The 18,942-nt window shown below is 33.9% G+C and overlaps 2 protein-coding genes across 4 annotated transcripts in view; one reads left to right on the top strand and one right to left on the bottom strand.

The window, feature by feature from the left end:
- The window catches only part of LOC142349533 (FK506-binding protein 15-like), a 90,800-nt gene extending 86,647 nt beyond the window's left edge, over positions 1 to 4,153 (bottom strand). For all 3 annotated transcript variants that reach the window (XM_075401160.1, XM_075401159.1, XM_075401161.1), the window contains exons 1-3: positions 3,950 to 4,153; positions 793 to 999; positions 438 to 507 (exon numbers count right to left, since the gene is read on the bottom strand). In XM_075401160.1, the coding sequence (XP_075257275.1) occupies positions 438 to 507; positions 793 to 999; positions 3,950 to 4,002 (330 nt within the window). In that variant the 5' untranslated portion in view covers positions 4,003 to 4,153. The remainder of the gene's footprint in view (positions 1 to 437; positions 508 to 792; positions 1,000 to 3,949) is intronic.
- A 1,017-nt stretch (positions 4,154 to 5,170) lies between these two features.
- LOC142349567 (tubulin beta-2B chain-like) lies at positions 5,171 to 17,511 on the top strand. Its single transcript, XM_075401210.1, has 8 exons — positions 5,171 to 5,705; positions 6,737 to 6,893; positions 7,256 to 7,390; positions 11,337 to 11,506; positions 13,128 to 13,254; positions 13,634 to 13,784; positions 14,169 to 14,311; positions 17,047 to 17,511. Exons 1-8 carry the CDS (start codon positions 5,338 to 5,340, stop codon positions 17,146 to 17,148), a joined length of 1,353 nt encoding a protein of 450 aa, XP_075257325.1. The 5' UTR covers positions 5,171 to 5,337; the 3' UTR covers positions 17,149 to 17,511.
- Positions 17,512 to 18,942: the final 1,431 nt, after the last annotated feature.

Below are 18,942 nucleotides of genomic sequence, written 5' to 3'. Positions count from 1 at the left end.
TCGCTTCGCGGCTACTAAAAAAGACTAAAAAAACTGGAAAGCATTGTCAATAGAATCTTTCGAATCATCAACATAGTTTATTCAAACCTTTTGACCAAAAAAGTAAAAAGCAAGCCGCACGAGAACACGAAAACTTTTTGCGCCAATTTTTTGCTCTCTCAAAAACAGCGGTATGAACAACAATCGCTCTTTTCACACTCCCAAAATTATGAACGCGTCTCATTTACGGTTGAAAATTCACTTCAATAAAATTGATTTAAAAAGACTTCAATACAATACTTCTCCAACAATACAATACTTCTTCAATTTAAGTCGTAAAAAAGACAGCTCCTTAATTCTTTGAATTGTAAAAAAGAACTAAAAAAGAAAGAGCTAAGGTGGTTATTAGACAATTGATTTAATAAAAATTCGAAATCACTAGACGTAAAATGACTTACAGCTTTTGTGTTGGGGTCAATAAGGATGGCGATTCCCACTGCGCCCTTCGGGATATGTTTGTTATCTTGACTGAAAAAATATACTTGTTCAGGCACAACAGACCATAATCTACACACACGTTCATGTGCGGTAAGAAACGAGATTTCTTGGATCAGTGACTTAAAAACTTCACTGGAGACTTGATTTCGCAGACTAGTTTGAAAACTTCTTCTACTTGAAAGATTTTTGGACTCTCTTGTTTTGTCTTGTCTAATCAATTTAAAGTCGCAGGATAGTACGCATGTCAAACATTCTTTGGAGCAGTTTAGAGAAAATTACAAAACTACTGAAATATTCTGAGAAATGACTACTTACTATTGGAACAAGTGAACTGTTTCCTGATAAATGATGCTCATATTGGTGTCGGCTGATTCGTCAACACTTCTGACTGAGCCCTTCCTGGAGGAATTCGGAGAACTTTTGTATTTGAAACTGACAGTCGAGTTTAATTTACCGTTTGCTGCGGTTCCAGTAGCTGCCCCCTTGTCAGAAAAGAGATCAGCTAGTTTATTCCCTGATTTCCTGAAATTTGAGTAAATAGCAAATCACATAGCAAAATTTTATAAAAATGAAGGTGAAAGTTCACATTTGGCGCACAATAAAGGTTTTTGTTCTACTAGCTTTTTCACAAGCCGGGTTTGCTTGTCGCAGAATAGTTGAGGTGGGGTTTAATTTTGAGACTCGGTGAAGGGGGATTTTAAATGAGAGCTAGGCTAAATAAAACAAAATACAGACATCGGAAGTCAAACGCAAACAATTTATTGCAACATATCACAATCTTCAGACAAAGAAAATGAATACGCAATCCTGTTACTGGAAAACCGACAACTTGTCATTCTTAATATTTTTGAGAACGATCAATCATTTCATGACCATAAAAACTTCGGTATAATTCCTTTGAATTCATTCTGCCAAAGGTTACATATGAAAATGTACAAAAAGCAATTCGAGAAAAAGCCTGTCAAGTAACAAAATTGTTCTCTGGGCAGAGAAAAACGAAACCAAAAAGCAAAGACGGCTGAGCTGACAATTCACGTTTCTTATTGCTGGCCTTGCAGGCTAAACGAATCAATCGACTGCAATTGAATACATGAACTAACTCAAGGAAGAATTCTCGATCAAGTAAATATTTTCTCTGCTAATTTTACGTAGCAAACATATAGGCGAAAAAAATCAACTCAAAACTGAAAGGTGATTATTTCGACCCATCAGTACAACAGATAAACAACGCAAAAAATGCGCGTGATACAAATCTGCGCCCCGACTATGTTTACACAACATTTGAACCCACATTTGAGATCCACTCAGATTTGGGTTTTTTGTAAAGCAGATAACGCAATATGAAATTTTGAAAAACGTGATTTCGAAGTTGTTTTTCGTGAAAACCTATGCATAGGTTGTTTCTACTAATTCCGCATCATTCAGACAAGAAAGAACAAAGTATTTATCCTAATTAACATTTTCCCGAATTAACACCTCTGAAAAAGTAGTCACAAGATTACTCTGGTTAAGACTTTACAATTAGATTACAAATCAAAAAGCTTCCATCGCAAAAAAACGAGTATTCAATATAAAATATTAACTAAATCCACTGGCTAATTTTTGAAGCCGGATGGATAGTTCAACATAAATAAACATTTTCATTTTATTTATAAATTCAAAACATATGTCAGTCTAAATTAGTTGAACTTTGATATGAAAGAAAGTATTTTTTCTTCAGAGAATATTTGTTCAGTCAAAATTGATCGAACGATATAATAGACAAAAATGTGAGTAGAATCCTTATCTCACCAGTTAGGAGTATCCCAATTGAAAATCAGATTGCGGGGGTTCCACTATCCCAATTGAAAAACCGATTGTGTGGGTTTTATTATTCCACCTGAAAACCCGATTGTGTATGTTCTACTAATCTAACCGAAAACGCAATTTTGTGGGCTTTGATTCAGATAATAAATCATCATCCGAGTGACGAGGGGCCATTAATCCGAGTATTGCTGTGATTCCAAACTTTGACTTTGACTTTAAGCTGATAGCTAATGGCATGAGTTAATTATGTCGACGAAGATTTTTGCCAAGCCATATATTAATTGAATTGGTTGATTCGTTAAGAAAAATAAAAACAACTAAATTGAAAGATTTCTTGACGCGGCCTTTTTACAGAAACCGAGGATGTTTCTATTGTTGAGGAACACGCAAATTTGCCTTACATTTGTCCCTACGCCTCCTGCTAAAATATTGACTAATTCTTGATGATGTAGCTTTATTTCACAAAAATCGACGCAAAATCAGTCATTTGTAGCTCATTTTTTCATAAAAAATCAACAATAGGCATTAGGGCATTTAAAACTGAGAAAGCAATTTAAGTAAACAAAAAAACGGCGACTTGGGCTGTCACGCTTTATAGGTTTGACAAAGAAAATTAGCACTGTCGATGATTTTGCAAACCTAAATTTTAATTTTGCTAAGACTTTCAGATAATTCGCGTAGTCAAGTTTGTTACAGTTTTCGATGTGCTACAGCTATTTTAATTCAAATAACGCTCACTTATGGAGCTGATTCCAATATTGTCAATCAGTAGTTAAATTTTACTAAGTAGCACGGTGCAAAAAGAGTAAGATCAAAAAAATTCATAAAACTGTTTTTTAAGTATTTGTGGTCAATTTTTGATATTTAAAGTGCAACTAAGGAACACAAAACTTAAAAATTTAACTCAACAAATTTGTTTGCAATTGGAGAAATATGCGATACTTCATTCAAATTTAAAAAAATGGATTTTTTCCAGAATGCTGTTTACAAGGGACAATTCTCAAGTAATGGTTAAGTGGCTCTGCTTGAAGTCACTGAGAACTTCTGGCGTTCATCGAGAACCGCGCAGCGATTTGAGATAATAGGTCAGAATTTCGAAGTGACTTCTGCAGAAAAATTCTTTCTTTCTTCTGCAGAAAAATTCTATCTTTCTTATGCTTAAAAAAAAGAAAATTCTGGCAAATTCTGGCATTTTAACTTATGGCTCTGCACACTTTCGAATTATTAATTTTAATTCTGGTTATGTGTATTCTTTATTCCCCTTTATCAATTTCGGTTTCAACCACACACAATTTTCAAGTAACGGTTTCAACCATATACAATTTAGAAGTAAGCAGAAGTTCATCTATAATTTTTCTTCATGAACCATCGGCCACCAAAATCGAACACCATTTTAGGATTGTCTAATGCATTGTCCCCTATGATATACTAAAATGTAGACAAAAATAAAAATTTCAAAGTTGAAGGAATTATCTCAAAGATTCTTACGATAACAATTATTTTGAGTTCACTCGTTGCACCTCAAAAACATTTTTTTTGTTCCAGGAGTTTGAGGATGATAGGGGTTGGAACAATTCATGCGAACTGAAATTAGCGTAGGAAAATATTTTTTACTGAGACGAAAGCAGATAGACGGCTTAGAAAAAACATTAATTAATTAACTCACTGATTTTTCTTAGTTGATGTGAAGTCCAGATCACTTTCCTCTGATTCTAACATCGCTCTTCATCGATTAATCAAGGGTTCCGTAACTGGTATAAAATGTGAGCAACAGTCTCCAGCTGATATAAATGCTCGCAAATTTAGTCTTGAGTGTGACTACCTCTTTATTTCAGTTGTCCACGAACAAGTAATTTCTTTCATTTATACTCTGAAAAATGCATCATTTTCACACTCAAATAAGGAAATTCATAAACACAAAAACTGTTCAAATACCATTTTCAATACGAAAATAATTAGTTCAAAGGAATGCTTCAATAGATTTAACTACTCAAACAAGACGTAATGAAACGAGATGCTTTCATATTCGACGTATTTGCTAATAATTCAGTGTGGCTTAACTTCGCGTAAATTTGCCCAGTAGATCAAGTAACGTTAAAGAGTAGAAATACAAGTTGAGTTCAAACATCGAAATGTTCATTCACAAAATATGTTGCGTTATTTGCGCTCAGACACGAGCAAACTTCAGTTAGCTTATATGGAATCTTGGACAATATGAGTAAATAAGATAACAGTTGAAATTACATGGTCTATAAGAACTATGAGACTTACACGAGTTGAAAAAAGACGCAATTGAAGTTCAAGAAAAAAGACACAAGATTAATCTCAATACAACTACTATTCAAATTTGCATTAGAGCAACTTCGTAAAAAGTTACTCCAAAAAAGAGCGACTCCACACTTATATGTCTCAGACTTCTCAATTTTGAAAAAAAAAGACCATTTAACTCAACAAGATCGGATTTTTAGAATTAAATTGCAAGAGATTAATCATAATAAACATAGCAACCAATTAGCTAGCAAACAATAAAAAAAAATTCGGGTGCAATCCGAAAACATTGACCAAGATTAGGTGAAATTTTGAAGGTACACCCATCTTGAAATTGATCGTATAAAACGATCAAATTCAAGGTCAAATAATCATAACCAATTTTGGTTAATTTAGCTGGGTATGTAAATCATTTTATAGACACCCGATTTCAGGGAACCTAAGATATACGGTCAAGAAGTCTCATGTACCAAGGCCTCAAGAACTCCAAATTCAGCTACTATTTAAGTGTACGTTTGCATGTAGTTTGGGTCTTACCTCATTGTTGGAGTAATGACAATCAATTTGGGGTGAAAGATGCATCAAGGACTGAATCAAGTCTCTTTGGTCAACACCACAATCTTATCTCTTCAAACTACACGAAACTTATGAATGCAACGCAATGTTGAATCATATCTCTTGTCATAACACCACTACCACCATCACCACATAAACCAGATTTACTAGTTATATTACCCCACTTAACAGATTCAGGCACTCAAAATATTAACAAGATTCAACTTCAAGATGAGAGAAATTGTTCACATACAAACTGGTCAATGCGGAAACCAAATTGGACAGAAATTCTGGGAAACCATTTCGGAAGAGCATGGAATCAACTATGATGGTCACTACGATGGGGACAACGACTTGCAGCTGGACCGAATCAACGTGTACTACAACACAGGTGCAACTGGGGACAAATACGTGCCCAGGGCCATTTTGGTCGACTTGGAACCAGGCACCATGGATTCTCTGAAGGGTGGGAAGATGGGAAAGTTGTTCAGACCGGACAACTACGTCTTTTCCCAGTCAGGCGCAGGAAATAACTGGGCGAAAGGCCATTACACTGAGGGCGCTGAATTGGTTGATGAGGTGATGGATGTCATCCACAGGTATGGTGTATTAAAATATACAATACAACAGGATTTGGCCTGTTTTATGAACGTATAAACACTTCGACCTATACTGAAAAGAGAAATTCCCGTCACCAATCAAGACGTAGGACCAAGGATTATGAACAAGGATACATACTGGTTAATTGGCTTGATTCGAAACTGCCTTTTACCAAAAAGCATCTATTACTGTCTGTATCAATTCTTTAAAGGTTAAAATTGATGTCTCATTTTGCGCTAATTGCGGTTAAAGGCTATTTAGAAAAAAAATGAAAATTGATACTGAGCAAATTTTAAATCGATTTGCTAATTAACAAGATCAACCACTAATAAAAACGTCAGCCATTTGAATCAACGCAACTCATTATTTCTGAATAAAACGAGTCAGTTAGATTAATAGCAGATGAGACTAGATGTTGATAACTCCGGTAATACAGGTGTCATTATTTGCACCAGAATTGCAGTTCAAATTCTATAACCAAACACCCATCCGTGTTTTCATATATATCAACAAATCATCAATGGTTATTAACCTAATTGTGTGCACTTTTATTTTGAACTAAACTCTAGCGATCCGAAAACAGGCGTTTTTATTAGTCGTCTTTCTCATTAACCCTAAGCAATTTAATTCAGACTGAGTACTACTCTTTAAGACTTCCCAGATACCATTTAATCAAAAAAGCTCCAAAAGTAAACAAATCAAACTACTAAATGGATTAAGCAACAGCCGCCAATTTGATTAACCCGATTAAATTGAACTTTAATCAACAGTCTGCAGCAACTCGGCAGCGATTTATTTTTGATATATTGCTTCGCTAAATTAGCCCACATGCTCATATTATATACTAGCAAACAATCACCCAATTCAGTCAGGATATCGTAGCTAAATATATTCAAGACTTTGTTTTAATCACGAATAAATAAAAACCCATTCACACACACAAAAAGAACTCAGCGAGGAAAAACACAAAACAGCTGCGAAGAAAACAATCAAAAAATGTTTTGTATGTTCTTGTTCATAATATTTGCAGGGAAGTGGAAAGCTGTGACTGCATGCAGGGGTTCCAGCTGACCCACTCTCTGGGTGGTGGAACAGGGTCTGGAATGGGGACCCTCCTATTGGCAAAAATGAAGGAGGAGTACCCAGACAGGATGGTGAACAGCTTCTCTGTCGTGCCATCCGACAAGGCAAAACAATTCACCACCTTACCATAGGCCATATAAATATCACAAATACATACTTTGTTTCTACTGGGCTTTAGTTTATCTAAGTTCAGCAGAAGAAATTTTGAACTCTCCCAGGTACTGGAAACAGTTTAGTTAGCCTACCGCATTTAAAAAATCTCGATTTTAATCTCTTCAAATAAGTCTGAGAGTTAATTAAAAAACCTCCCAGGTTACATATAAAACCTCTTTATAGCCATTTTTTTCTCACACAAAAAAATCAGAACACACTGATTAGGGAAAAATCAACGATCCGTGCATATAGAAATGATAAGTTAGTTCCATGAATCAGCACCATTATTAATATAGCAGAGACTTTTTTGCAGGTGTCGGATACAGTGGTGGAGCCATATAATGCAACCCTGTCAATGCACCAGCTATTGGAGAACACAGATGCCACGTACATAATAGACAACGAGTCTCTATACAACATATGCAACAACACACTCAAAATCAAACAGGTAACACTCCTCACTATTCTTGATTTTTCACGATCTACATCACAGACCTCTAGTAGGACATTTAGTTCAGAATGTAAGTATTAAATCAACAAACTCAACAAGGCGGCTCGTTAATGTGCGTTCGCACATGATGTTCCGACCCGAGCTCATCCATACTTTTGACTTAATTGTCAACCAAATGCAGAAATAACAAAAATAGATGTTTGAGTATAAAACAATCGCTACACAGCCTATCTACTAATTGAATTACATATTGCCATGCCTTATTACAGCGCCAATGAGATCTGACCTGAAAGAGACTACAAGACAAAAAACCAAAAAATTAGCAAAAACAAAAATTTCACGGCAAAAACTGAATATCTAAATTTAAAAGCAGATAGTAACAACGTCAAAATGCAGTCAGACAAAATCTTAACTACTCAATTTTAATTTCTCCTAACTATACAGCGGATGGAAAGTTTTCTTAATGAGACTATGTTACAAGTCAACAAAGAGAACATCATTGAGGCGAAATTCAAAAATTAATCAACATTTATTAAACCAAGAAAATTCAAAAGTCTTAAAAATCATTAGCTTTTAACTAAAGAGTCCTTGATAAGTTACTAAAAAGTAGCTACAAAACAAAATGGCCTTGTCTTTGGGTAGTTGAAGACTTACAAACGAACTAAAGAAAAACTTAAAAAAATAGAAACGATTTGCGAAAACACAAACTAGTGCTACTATTAAAATCATTAGCTATTATCTGAACATGTCTTTTAAATCAATTTTTATTGCTACTAATTCAGCTGCAGGAATTATACTGAGAGATAAAATAAGTTTAATTGGGCCACATTTGTAAACCATTGGGATCTGTTACTACGCGATTGTTCTGAAAGAAGAGAAAAAGGAGCGAAAAAATTGACCACTCAAAAACCTTTATAAAAACGCATGTTGTCCAACAAACAAAGCATCGGTGACAAATATTATCAGTAGATATGTTGTTTATTGGAATTCAAGAAACTGGATGTGAACTCTCATTGATGAAAATAAGTTACAATTTGACGAAAAGAAAAAAAACTGAAAAGGTTTGAAAATCTAAATCATAAACTTTAAGACTAAAGGCTAGAAAGTGAATAACTGATTCGGGTAACATCATTAATTCAATACTCAATAACAAGCTTAAGAGACTTGTCAGCAATTTACGGCTACCTAAAGAACAAAAACAGGCAAAAACACAAATTTCAAGAAAAAAAATGAGCGAGAAAAGTGTCGAAGGCATAAAAGAACAAAGTTTTTTCACTAAAAACTTTTCTATGTTCAATTAGTTTTTTAAAAGCAACGGGATTCCTCTTTATTATTAATATTGTTACAAAAAATCAAATACGAACAAATACATTAGAACCACGAATTTGGAAAAACTCGTAGTATCAATGCCATTAATTTCATTAGCTTTGAACGGAATCCACTAAACACGCTAAATTATGCTTTAATGGGAAAACAAGTTTGTTTATCATTCATATTTCATCAATAGGACATTACAACAAGTTATTGACGATGGAAACAACAACAAAGACAGGCAACAACCAAGCAATTTAAATCATAAGTTCTTCTCAGAAAAACTTATATATGATCCCTTGAACGTCTTCCGTAAACCAATGGGAACCATCAATATTAGGATGATGTGGTAAGATTTCAAAAGGATCCAAAAATAAGAAAAAGTACCCAAAAATTAAGAAATATGAAAATTAGTGGCATTGAAGTTCTAAATTTGGCTGCATTAGAAATAAAAGAAGATCCCGAAAGTGCTAAGACTGACTGACAGTTCAAGGAAAAAGCTTAGGATTGGTTAATGTTCCAAAAAAAATTTCGAAAAACTACTTTTAAAGTCTTAACAGCCATTAACCTCAAAAGCTTTTAACGGAATTCAATAACTACGCTCAGAAAAAAACGATGACAGGAAAAACATGTTTGTTATGCATAGATAATCAATAAGAGATTACAATAAGTCTTAAGACTATGAAAACAACAACAAACAGTCAAAAACCAAAAACTCAGTAAAATAGGGCCAGAGGAAAGTGTCGAAGCCATTTAAATCATTAGCTCTTCTCTGAAAACTTTGTCTATGATAAGTTGAACGTCTTCCCTTAACCAGTGGGAACCATCAGTAATAAGATAATGTGATAAGATTTCAAAGGGATCCAAAATAAGAAAAAGTAGCCGAACATTTTTATAAAAAATATGAAAACTCACGGCATTGAAATTCAAAAACTAATAGGTAGAAGATGAAAACAATAACCATATTAAATTTGGCTGCACCAGAAATAAAAAACGGATCCTGTAAGTACTAAGACTGACTAACAGTCCACGAAAAAAGATTAGGATCGGATAATGTTAAAAAAAAATTCGAAAATTATTTTTAAACTCTTAACAGCCATTAAACTCAATAAATTTCAACGGACGTCAATAAATGCGCTCAAATAGAACTCAATAGTAGTATGGGGATGTTTGTCATGCAAAGGTGATCAATAAGAAATCACAACAAGTCTTAGGACTATGAGAACAACAACAAAATCAGCCAAAAACCAAAAATTCAGTAGAGAAGTGCGCGAAGAAAAAGTCGAAGCTTTTCTCTGAAAAATTTATCTGTGATCCACTGACCGTCTTCTTTAAGCCAATAGGAGCGGTCAATTTTAGGATAATTTGATAAGATTTCAAAAGTAACCAATAATACGGGAATATCCAAAAAAAAATTTAACTTTGAAATCTTGTTTCATTGAAGTCATATTACTAAAAGTTAGAAGATAAAACCGCCACCTAGATCAAATTTGGTTAGAGTAGGACGGAAAAGGGTGCTGTCATCACAGAGACTGACTTACAGTTCACGATAATAAGCTTATGATTCCTTAATGTTTGGAACAATTTTCAAAAAATTATTTTTAAATTCTTAACAGCCATTAGCTGTCCACTCAAAGCAATAGATATACTCACTTAAATCCCATTAAGGATTATATTGAACTGTTAGTCAATGATTCCTTGCCATAAAGCTCCAAAAATTAGTGAAACCTCAAAAAGAAATTCAAAATTTCATTTAAAATTACAAAAACTCAAGAGTCAAATTTAAAAAAAAAACAAGAGCAATTCCTTGAAAACGATTTTTTGTCTTCATTGGGCTTCATTTGACTGTAAAGGAAGTTTTTCATTAACGGAACCTCGATATGAAAAGTGACTTGTCTCTAGGTGACTTAAAAAGGCAAAAAAGTAGAAAAGTTTTTTAAAAAATAGAGCTCTCAGATAGATTTCGAATTTTTTTTGATATTGAAGCTCCCAATGAGACCAGAACTAGTCTTTTTTATCGCTTTTAGTCTATTAGGAACACAAAATTGGTTCATTTTTTGGCAATAAAATTAAGTTTAAAATACTTTTTTTAAAGAAAATATCTTAATTTGAAGAAAAATCACACTAAAAGTGAACAAATATCCCGTGTGTTCACACAAAATTTCAATCCTCGATAACTCCTCGAAAAAAAACGAAATTCAAAAAATCTTTTTAATTCCATATTCTACGCTGGACCAGCTTGCTAATGATACCACTCACATTTCTCTGCGATGAATATATCGATCGGCCAAAATTGACTGAACAAAAAAAACCATTTGAGTATATAGTTCCTCCCTACACAAGTGGGGTCGTAACAATAAAACGGACATGCTCTTACACCATTATTTAGCACCTGTACGCTGCAATAATTTAGCCTTGAGAGAAACCTGAAAACCCATAATTTTGACAGCACACTGAGGGTTTTTATGCTGACATGAGTCAAGACTCTAGCACACAAATTGAAAAGCACAAAATTTAGTGATGAAAACCAAGTTAATAAAATTCTGATGCAGACTATAGTAAAAAAAAAGTTAACACAAGATATTGAGAGTTTTTTTAATCACAAAAACAATTCAGCCAAATATTTCTACAGCCCAACTATGGAGATCTGAACCGGCTTGTGAGCTCTACAATGAGTGGGGTAACCACATGTCTCAGATTTCCAGGTCAACTCAATGCGGATCTGAGGAAACTGGCTGTCAACATGGTGCCCTTTCCCAGGCTGCATTTCTTCATGCCAGGATTTGCACCTCTGACTTCCAGGTAAGAGGCAAAAATTGGAGCTCATAGCTACACTACGATCAGCTCGCTAAAAACTAACATGACAATTTAGTATACTTATTTTTCAAGAAAGGTATTGTTATCCGACATCCAGACAATCTTGACATTTTAAACCGGAAACGAATTGCGCAGAGTCAAAAGATTTGAAAAAAATGAAACAAGCCAGTTTTTCATCGCTAGATTTTGCTGTCAAAATCCGAAAACAGATTTTTTTTCTTAAACAAAGAAATATGGATTCCAGACCACGACAATAAAATATACAGAACAGAAAATTGCGAATTTAAAGCCTTTTCTGTTTGAATGTACCACCATTTTGCCGAAAAAAAAATAAAAAATGCTACTCGTGAAACGACAGAAGAAGTCGCCAATCTGGTTAAAGAGGGTTTTGCAAACCAAGCTTCATTCGAAAAAGATAATTCATCAAGAGGTTTAACAAAGCAGTTAGATGAAATAAAATTGAATGCACCAAGTCATCGATACACAATATAAAAAAAAGCCACGTACACCACTACTTGCAATCTTTATGCGATGTTTGTAAGTTTGATAAGAGATCGGGTGCAGAAAAAAACATTCAAGTGTCAAATTTTAAACAATTTTGCATTCCCATTTCCTCTGATTACAGACGAGCTGACTCAGCTGCGTCGTCGAGCTATAACAACTCAAAACGTTTTCATTTCATGGACAAAATACAAAAACAACTGCGCTTGAAATCAAGATGTAGTGCACATCATGCACACAAACGTTATCAAAAATAGCGGCAGGTTCAAGGCATCTTCAGCTACTAATATGTATGTGTTCCTTGAGGAAATGGAAGAGTTCCATGCTACTAGAGAACTGGTTTGAACTCAAAATGTTGTCTTATTTGGTCTTGGTGGCACGTTTAGATGCACGTAGCTTTGATACCATAGTGTAACTGATTAGCCGGTGCCATTAAAGATCAGTTGATGAAAGGAGATCAGATCATAAAAGAAGGTCATAAAAAACACCTGGAAAATAGTCCACAAAAGCTGATGCAAATTTTACCGTCTACCTCCCGAGGCATTCAAGCTTTTAGATTTAATACTAATCAAAAGGAGTCGAAAGACGAAAAGATATAAACATTTGCCACAATGGCGCGAGAAGGGAGTCACAAATGTTACTCCCCAAAAATGAGGATTTTTCAAGTTGCGAATCTTTCTCGCAGTATGAGAGCTGAATTCTTATTGTCCCATGATGAGAAGGATCATCATTCGTTCACTAATTAGCTCCATTTTACTCACGTAATGAGAGGGTTGTAGAAAAAATTTCTGTCTCTCTCATAGGTGAGAAATAAACCCGATATCGTAGAGCAAATTCAAATTCCATGCGAAGGAATAATTGGTCGGATAATAGCTCTGATCAACGACCTTGCTTTCAATTATTCTTATCTACACCTTAATTGAAAAGAAAAAAGTTTCAACTGTTCGTTCAAAAATACAGTAAACTTAAAATGCGATTATACAGAACTTATCCTATATATTGGGCAAAAAAATTGGATGCAGTCAAATATTTACTTTTCATCATTCGTTTGCTTAAAATATACAATGACATGTTTGAGAATGGCTTATAAACGCTACTACTTCAGGGAGACGGCTGGTTATCGCATTAGTTCTGTGAGTGACCTTACTGCACAGCTGTTTGATTCTAAAAACATGATGGTGTCGTGTGACCCCAAAACAGGAAAATACCTCACATGCGCAATCGTCTTCAGGAAAGTGATGCACATTAGTCCACCCTTAAAACACCTAATATGACCATTTTTTCGAACACAAGAACAAATTGAACTATCACGTCAACGGGAACATGATCGGGAACAAAATTGAAACGGACTGAAACTAATATCAAAAGACTGAATCAATTTGTTAAGTCTTTTTAAGAGTCAGAAAATAAAGTTTGTCTAATACCTCTTAAAACTAGATAAACGAAACGGTCGAAAGGAACTCACTGCACACGTTTGGACGAAAGAACTGACGATACAAATAAAATTACTAAAAAAATACATAGCTGAGTGCATATTGAGTAAAAAACCAGAACTCTATTTTACCGTGAGAGGGCAAATAAAAAATTTCAAATGTGCATCACTTGATCAGGGGGAAATGTTCTATGCGAGAAGTGGATGAACAGATGCTGAGTATGCAGAACAAGTTCTCTACTAACTTTGTCGAATTCATTCCTAACAATGTTAAGACGGCTGTTTGTGACATGCCACCAAAAGGACTCGACATGTCTGCCACTTTCATAGGTAAGAAATTAAATCGATATCGTAGAGCAATTTCGAACTCTATACGAAGGAATAAATTATCGAAAAATAACTCTGCTCAACGACCTTTCTTTCCATTATTCTTATCGACACTTTGAGAAGAATTGAGAAGAAGGTAAAGTTGCAGCTGTTCGTTAGATGAGCAATTCCTTAAATTGGGCTGGCAGGCAACAAACAAAGTCAAATTTCACCTAAATCGACATTTTAGAAACAAGCGTAGTAGTGCGAAGAAAAATAAACCAGCACCGTGAGAGTAATATGGACTGATAGATTAAATTCGCAAATCCGGATTCCTACGACACTTGGATCCTCTCAGTTTAAAAAAAGCGTCAAATTTAAATGATAAAGTGTGCTGTGCAATTACAGGGAACAGCACAGCAGTGAAGGAGATGTTTATCCGATTGGCTGACAAGTTTGGCAAGATGTTCAGGAGGAAAGCCTTCCTGCACTGGTACACAGGAGAGGGAATGGACGACATGGAGTTCAGCGAGGCTGAGAGCAACCTCAAGGTACACTAATGAACGAAGTTACACATAACAATTGGGAATTGTTTCCTGCTCATCGTAAACATTTGTTATCACAAACAAGCAGAAAAAATTTAAAGTGAGTTTTGCAGAAATATGAGGCGGAAATAGCCATTACAATTTACATGCATTTTATTATAATACAAGGCGTCAAACACCAGATAGGCATAAACTACCAGAGGAAATTATTTCAAGTAAAGAATCAATCCAAGGATTCACGATTGGCTCACACGACCACATATTCTCTGGATTCGAAATGTCTATTAGCCATAGCCAAAATAAAGCGTTAAACGCAGGGCCATACCGAACAACAGCAACAAACTCGTACATCAACTTTTACTCAATAGTAAAGTTTTTCCATAAGAAAATAGTATATCGTAATTATTATGAATAGAACATTTATAGGTAATCCAAAAAAAACAGCAAGTGCACAAAAAAGAACATTTCTGACAAATAGCTTCAAAAACATTGCGGTGCATAGAAAGTCAGTGTTGAGAAAAACTCTGCAGGTCTGTAGAACAACTCACTGTTATTTTTTTTTCAAAAATGGGGGAATATATATGCGAGGCTATTCTTTTCTAAGGTCAAATTTTCTATTCTTTACGCTTCTGACAAATTGAAGCTCTTAGAATATAGCTTTGATTTATATTTAAAAACTAGTAATGGGACTGCAATTTAAAAAGGGTGCACTTTTGAAGTTTAAGTAAAACCTAAAAATAGAAAAAGGAAAAACTATTTTAATCGATTGTAGCGTGTATAGAGAAAAAAAACTATTCTAAACTAAAAGTTCATTTGCAGTAACTGAAAATTTTAAAAAATATAATCTTAATTCCAATATATTACAACGATTTGACTTTTATAAAAAAAAAATTCCAGCGTGAAAAGAAATGCGCTGTCCAAATTTGTGTTTATTTTGTATCTGAAAGCAATTATAAGAACGGATATCTTTTGCAAAAGCAACTTAAAGAACCATCTCAAATAGTGGCATAAAAATAGGTGAAGATAAAATCAAAAAGATAACAAAACTGGGAAAATTATTGGCTACTGTTTTAATTCTTGAATTTTATCAAAAGAGTTTTCATTTATACGAAATTAAAACAATTTCTTGGAATTTGGGGCACAACAAACAATGAAAAGTGGACAAGGAAAATTCAGACAAAAATGTCAAGATTTAATCAAATTGAAAATTTTCCGGTGGAATGATAACAAACGATGTAATTCAAATTCTGGCAGCGAAATGGATAATTTTGCCAACTCTACTTAATAGATTTATTGAGAATTTTGAAGTAATATAAGGTTGTTCAATTTCGCTGTTTTTCAGACCAGCGCCCATTTCATATTGGCCTCTTTAAAAGCCGTAAAAAGGAATCGACTCTTTAGTGCGATAAAAAGGAATTTCCGTTCTTCGACATTTTCTTTCTTATATCTCTTAAATATGTTAATGGTTACAAACATTGTATTCGACAGAACAAACGTATTCGAAACAAATCGAAATAAACTGCCTCAATGTTTCAAGGAAAACCCACAAACTTTTTCACAGTGAACAAATTAATTTTTTTGAGAAATATTCTGTGTTACGCATAACCCTCTTGTTTGTTAAAGCTCTGGCTTAGGGTCGTTCATTTGAAGAACAAACCACTTTTCCAAAAAAATTAAATTAATGGAGGTTTATGAACATAATTGTGCAAATTTAGTTAATACTGGACAGCTTATGAAGACAAAAAAAGTTACTCTTGAATTAACTCACTTTAATTGTGCCGAAACTCTCAGCAGAACATAGAAATCAAAAACAAGCTGACTTTGACCCTCGAGGAGTGAAAAGTAGCAAAAATTCAGCCTGAAAACTTTAGATAAATATATTAACATCGAAAAAAATAACGCGCTTAAACTAATTTTAAGAAAAAAATACAAATTAATATTTTTTAACAACAACAGCTCCTAAAAAACATGTTGCTAAGCTAAAGGCTGTTGCAAAAGAAAGAATTTTCAAAAAAATTGCTTCTAATTTTTTTTTACAAACGTCTCAAAAGCATTATCAGGGACAAAAAAATTCTTAAAAATTTTATATATGATCCTCTTTCCGTGAAGTCTTTCTTTCTCGGGAAGCTCTCACGTAATTTGGCCAGGGAAGTTTAAAGTTAAAAGTATAACCAATGGAAATCAGAAATTATGCGGTGGTGTTCAGGCTAAATTAAAATAATCATTTCGTATTCTTTATCCTTCAAAATTTTTGTTAACTATTGAATCATAAATCCACTTTCTGAAAAATTTTGTCTTATGTAAATCCGTTTAGCCATATTTAATGTATTTTCTATCTTTTTCAATATTTTACTCGAAGCATTATTTTACACGCCAAACAAATATAATTTTCTCACAATTTCAATTAAAAAAATTACTATTCGAGAGCAATTTCATATCAAATTTGGTAATTTTTTAAATAGATAACTTAAAAAAAGCTGAGAGTAGATTGAGGGGTAATCTAACCCCAGCTCAAAACATTTTCGGGCTTTCCTTAACAAAATCCAGAAGCTCCCCCTATTTCCCTTCATTAAAAAAAAATCATTTTATACAAATAAAAATATACTTCAGAGCTTCGAAATGATGCATATTTAAAAATCAAAAATAAACATCCACTAGTTAAAATGTGGGAGCATCTACGCATTATACAAAAGGTAGTAATACAGAGCGTTGGGATAAAAAAATTATATCTGTTGTTTCAGGATCTGATCAGTGAGTATCAGCAGTATGAAGAGGCAGGAACAGGAGAAGAGGACGACCATTGTGATCTAGACGAAGGATCCGATGAGCCTGAGGAATATTAATACAGCCAAACACGCTTTCCATCTACGAAATTTCCAACCCGTTTTGATCTGCTAATAATCAATTTTTGAGAGCAAAATGAAAACAATTTTTGTTATTTGTACATTATTTAATGCACCAGTTTTTTGTAGCAGAAATAATAACCACCTGTTACGTCTACCTTTCATAGCCAAAAAGACCCCACCTTAAAAAGTTCAATCTCATCTTACAAAATTAATACGAAGTATTTTGAATAGCAAATAGTCGAGAATTGAAAGGTGGATTTTGCTCGTATTAGCCACGAAACGTTTTCCAGACATGTTATGGACAAGATTTGAATGTAAATGGATTCAAAATTTTGATTTGTAAATACAATCTCGTCAACTGATCAATTTTTGAATGATCTTCGGACTCAGCAAGATACAATTAGAAGCCACAAACTCACAAAAACTGCTTTGCATTTGGAGATTTTCAAATTAATTTAGCTAATACGGAATATTTCAAAATAATGCAAGATATTAATTTCTGGCTAAACAACCATGAAACGCTTTGCAAGTCTGTGCTCAACGCAATAGTGAATAAAACGGATATTACAGATTCAAAATGCAAAGAAACCGTCTTTTTTTCTCTTACACAGTGAGACGCTTGAAAACGGATCAAATTGATCTAATAGTATTCCCTCTGGTGCTCCTGCCTGCTTTCCACTTACTTTTGTAAATCAAGGTAAATAGTGTACATCAAGAAACAATTTATTATTATTATTAAAATTATCTGTAAAGATAGTTTGAATTGTCTGAAGTTGTGTTAATAACTATTCAAATTTGCACTCAATTTCATACAGATTTTCACGAGATGAGAGCTGTAATTTGTATAAAAAACAACGAGAAAATATGCTGCCTTAAACTATGGTAATTCTTTTTGGCAGTTTCTCAATTAAGGAAATTTTCACCAAGTTAAACAAATGACTTAGTAGCAAAAAATGTTAAAATATATCACAAAAGAAAAAAAGAACTTATTTCTTTGATCAGGTAATACAAATCTAACATCTAAAAATAAGCAAAAAAATTCTTTACCGCAACCAAAGAGGACAGGTAACGGCGTACTAGTACCCGCAAATCTAGTGAGACTCTCTAAACTGGCAATCAAGATTTAAATAAGTTTAAGAGAAAAAAAAGTAAACATAACCGACTAAATGTCGGAAGAATTGCTCTTGAACGACTAGTGGGAGCTCTAATCAATTGCAGCATGCTTCAGTCGGGGGGAGCCTAAATGTGACTAAGAAGTTCTATAGTGGGCTTCAAATAACCACATTAGAGGTTAACATATACCACTAATAAGTTTTAAAGTAAGAAATGACAGTTTCGGCGCACTTTTCATTTGACTTTTAGTATTAAATTTCCGCCAATTGAGTTCAGCTGCTTGAAATTGTGATTGAGAGAGAATTTTAGATCACGAGAAATGCAAAAAGTCAAGGGCGTAAAAGTCACTCGAAAAGTCAAAATTGTCAAGCGAAAATTTTGCATAATAAAAGACACACACGTTTACAATAATTGCTATGACGTTCAAGAGCAATTAAGAATAAATGTTCTCGGGGAAAAAGCTATAACTATCTATTGGCAATTTCGATCCGCCTCAGCTTTTCTGGGTCATCATTCCTCGTATAGTACTACCCACTGGTATCCTGACGATCGAAAAAATTTTTGAAAATTTTTTCAAGTATTTTCAATTCCATTTGCGCCCCAAAAAAGCTCAAAAACAAAAAAAATGCAATATCTCGTAAACTACGGGGTTTTAGAGGCTCGTAATTTTACACAAAC

Source organism: Convolutriloba macropyga, chromosome 11 (assembly GCF_964194025.1).
Source record: "Convolutriloba macropyga chromosome 11, txConMacr16.3, whole genome shotgun sequence".
NCBI lineage: Eukaryota > Metazoa > Xenacoelomorpha > Acoela > Convolutidae > Convolutriloba > Convolutriloba macropyga.
The sequence above is the reverse complement of the archived record's forward strand: the minus strand, read 5'-3'. Positions and strand labels throughout refer to the sequence as shown.

What these genes read in the sequence shown, in the direction of transcription:
- LOC142349567 (XM_075401210.1), top strand. Translation starts at nt 5,338, where the DNA reads ATGAGAGAAATTGTTCACATACAAACTGGTCAATGCGGAAACCAAATT. An exon ending in ACACACTCAAAATCAAACAG is followed by an intron (nt 7,391 to 11,336) that starts GTAACACTCCTC and finishes ATATTTCTACAG; the next exon opens with CCCAACTATGGAGATCTGAA. An exon ending in TTTGCACCTCTGACTTCCAG is followed by an intron (nt 11,507 to 13,127) that starts GTAAGAGGCAAA and finishes CTACTACTTCAG; the next exon opens with GGAGACGGCTGGTTATCGCA.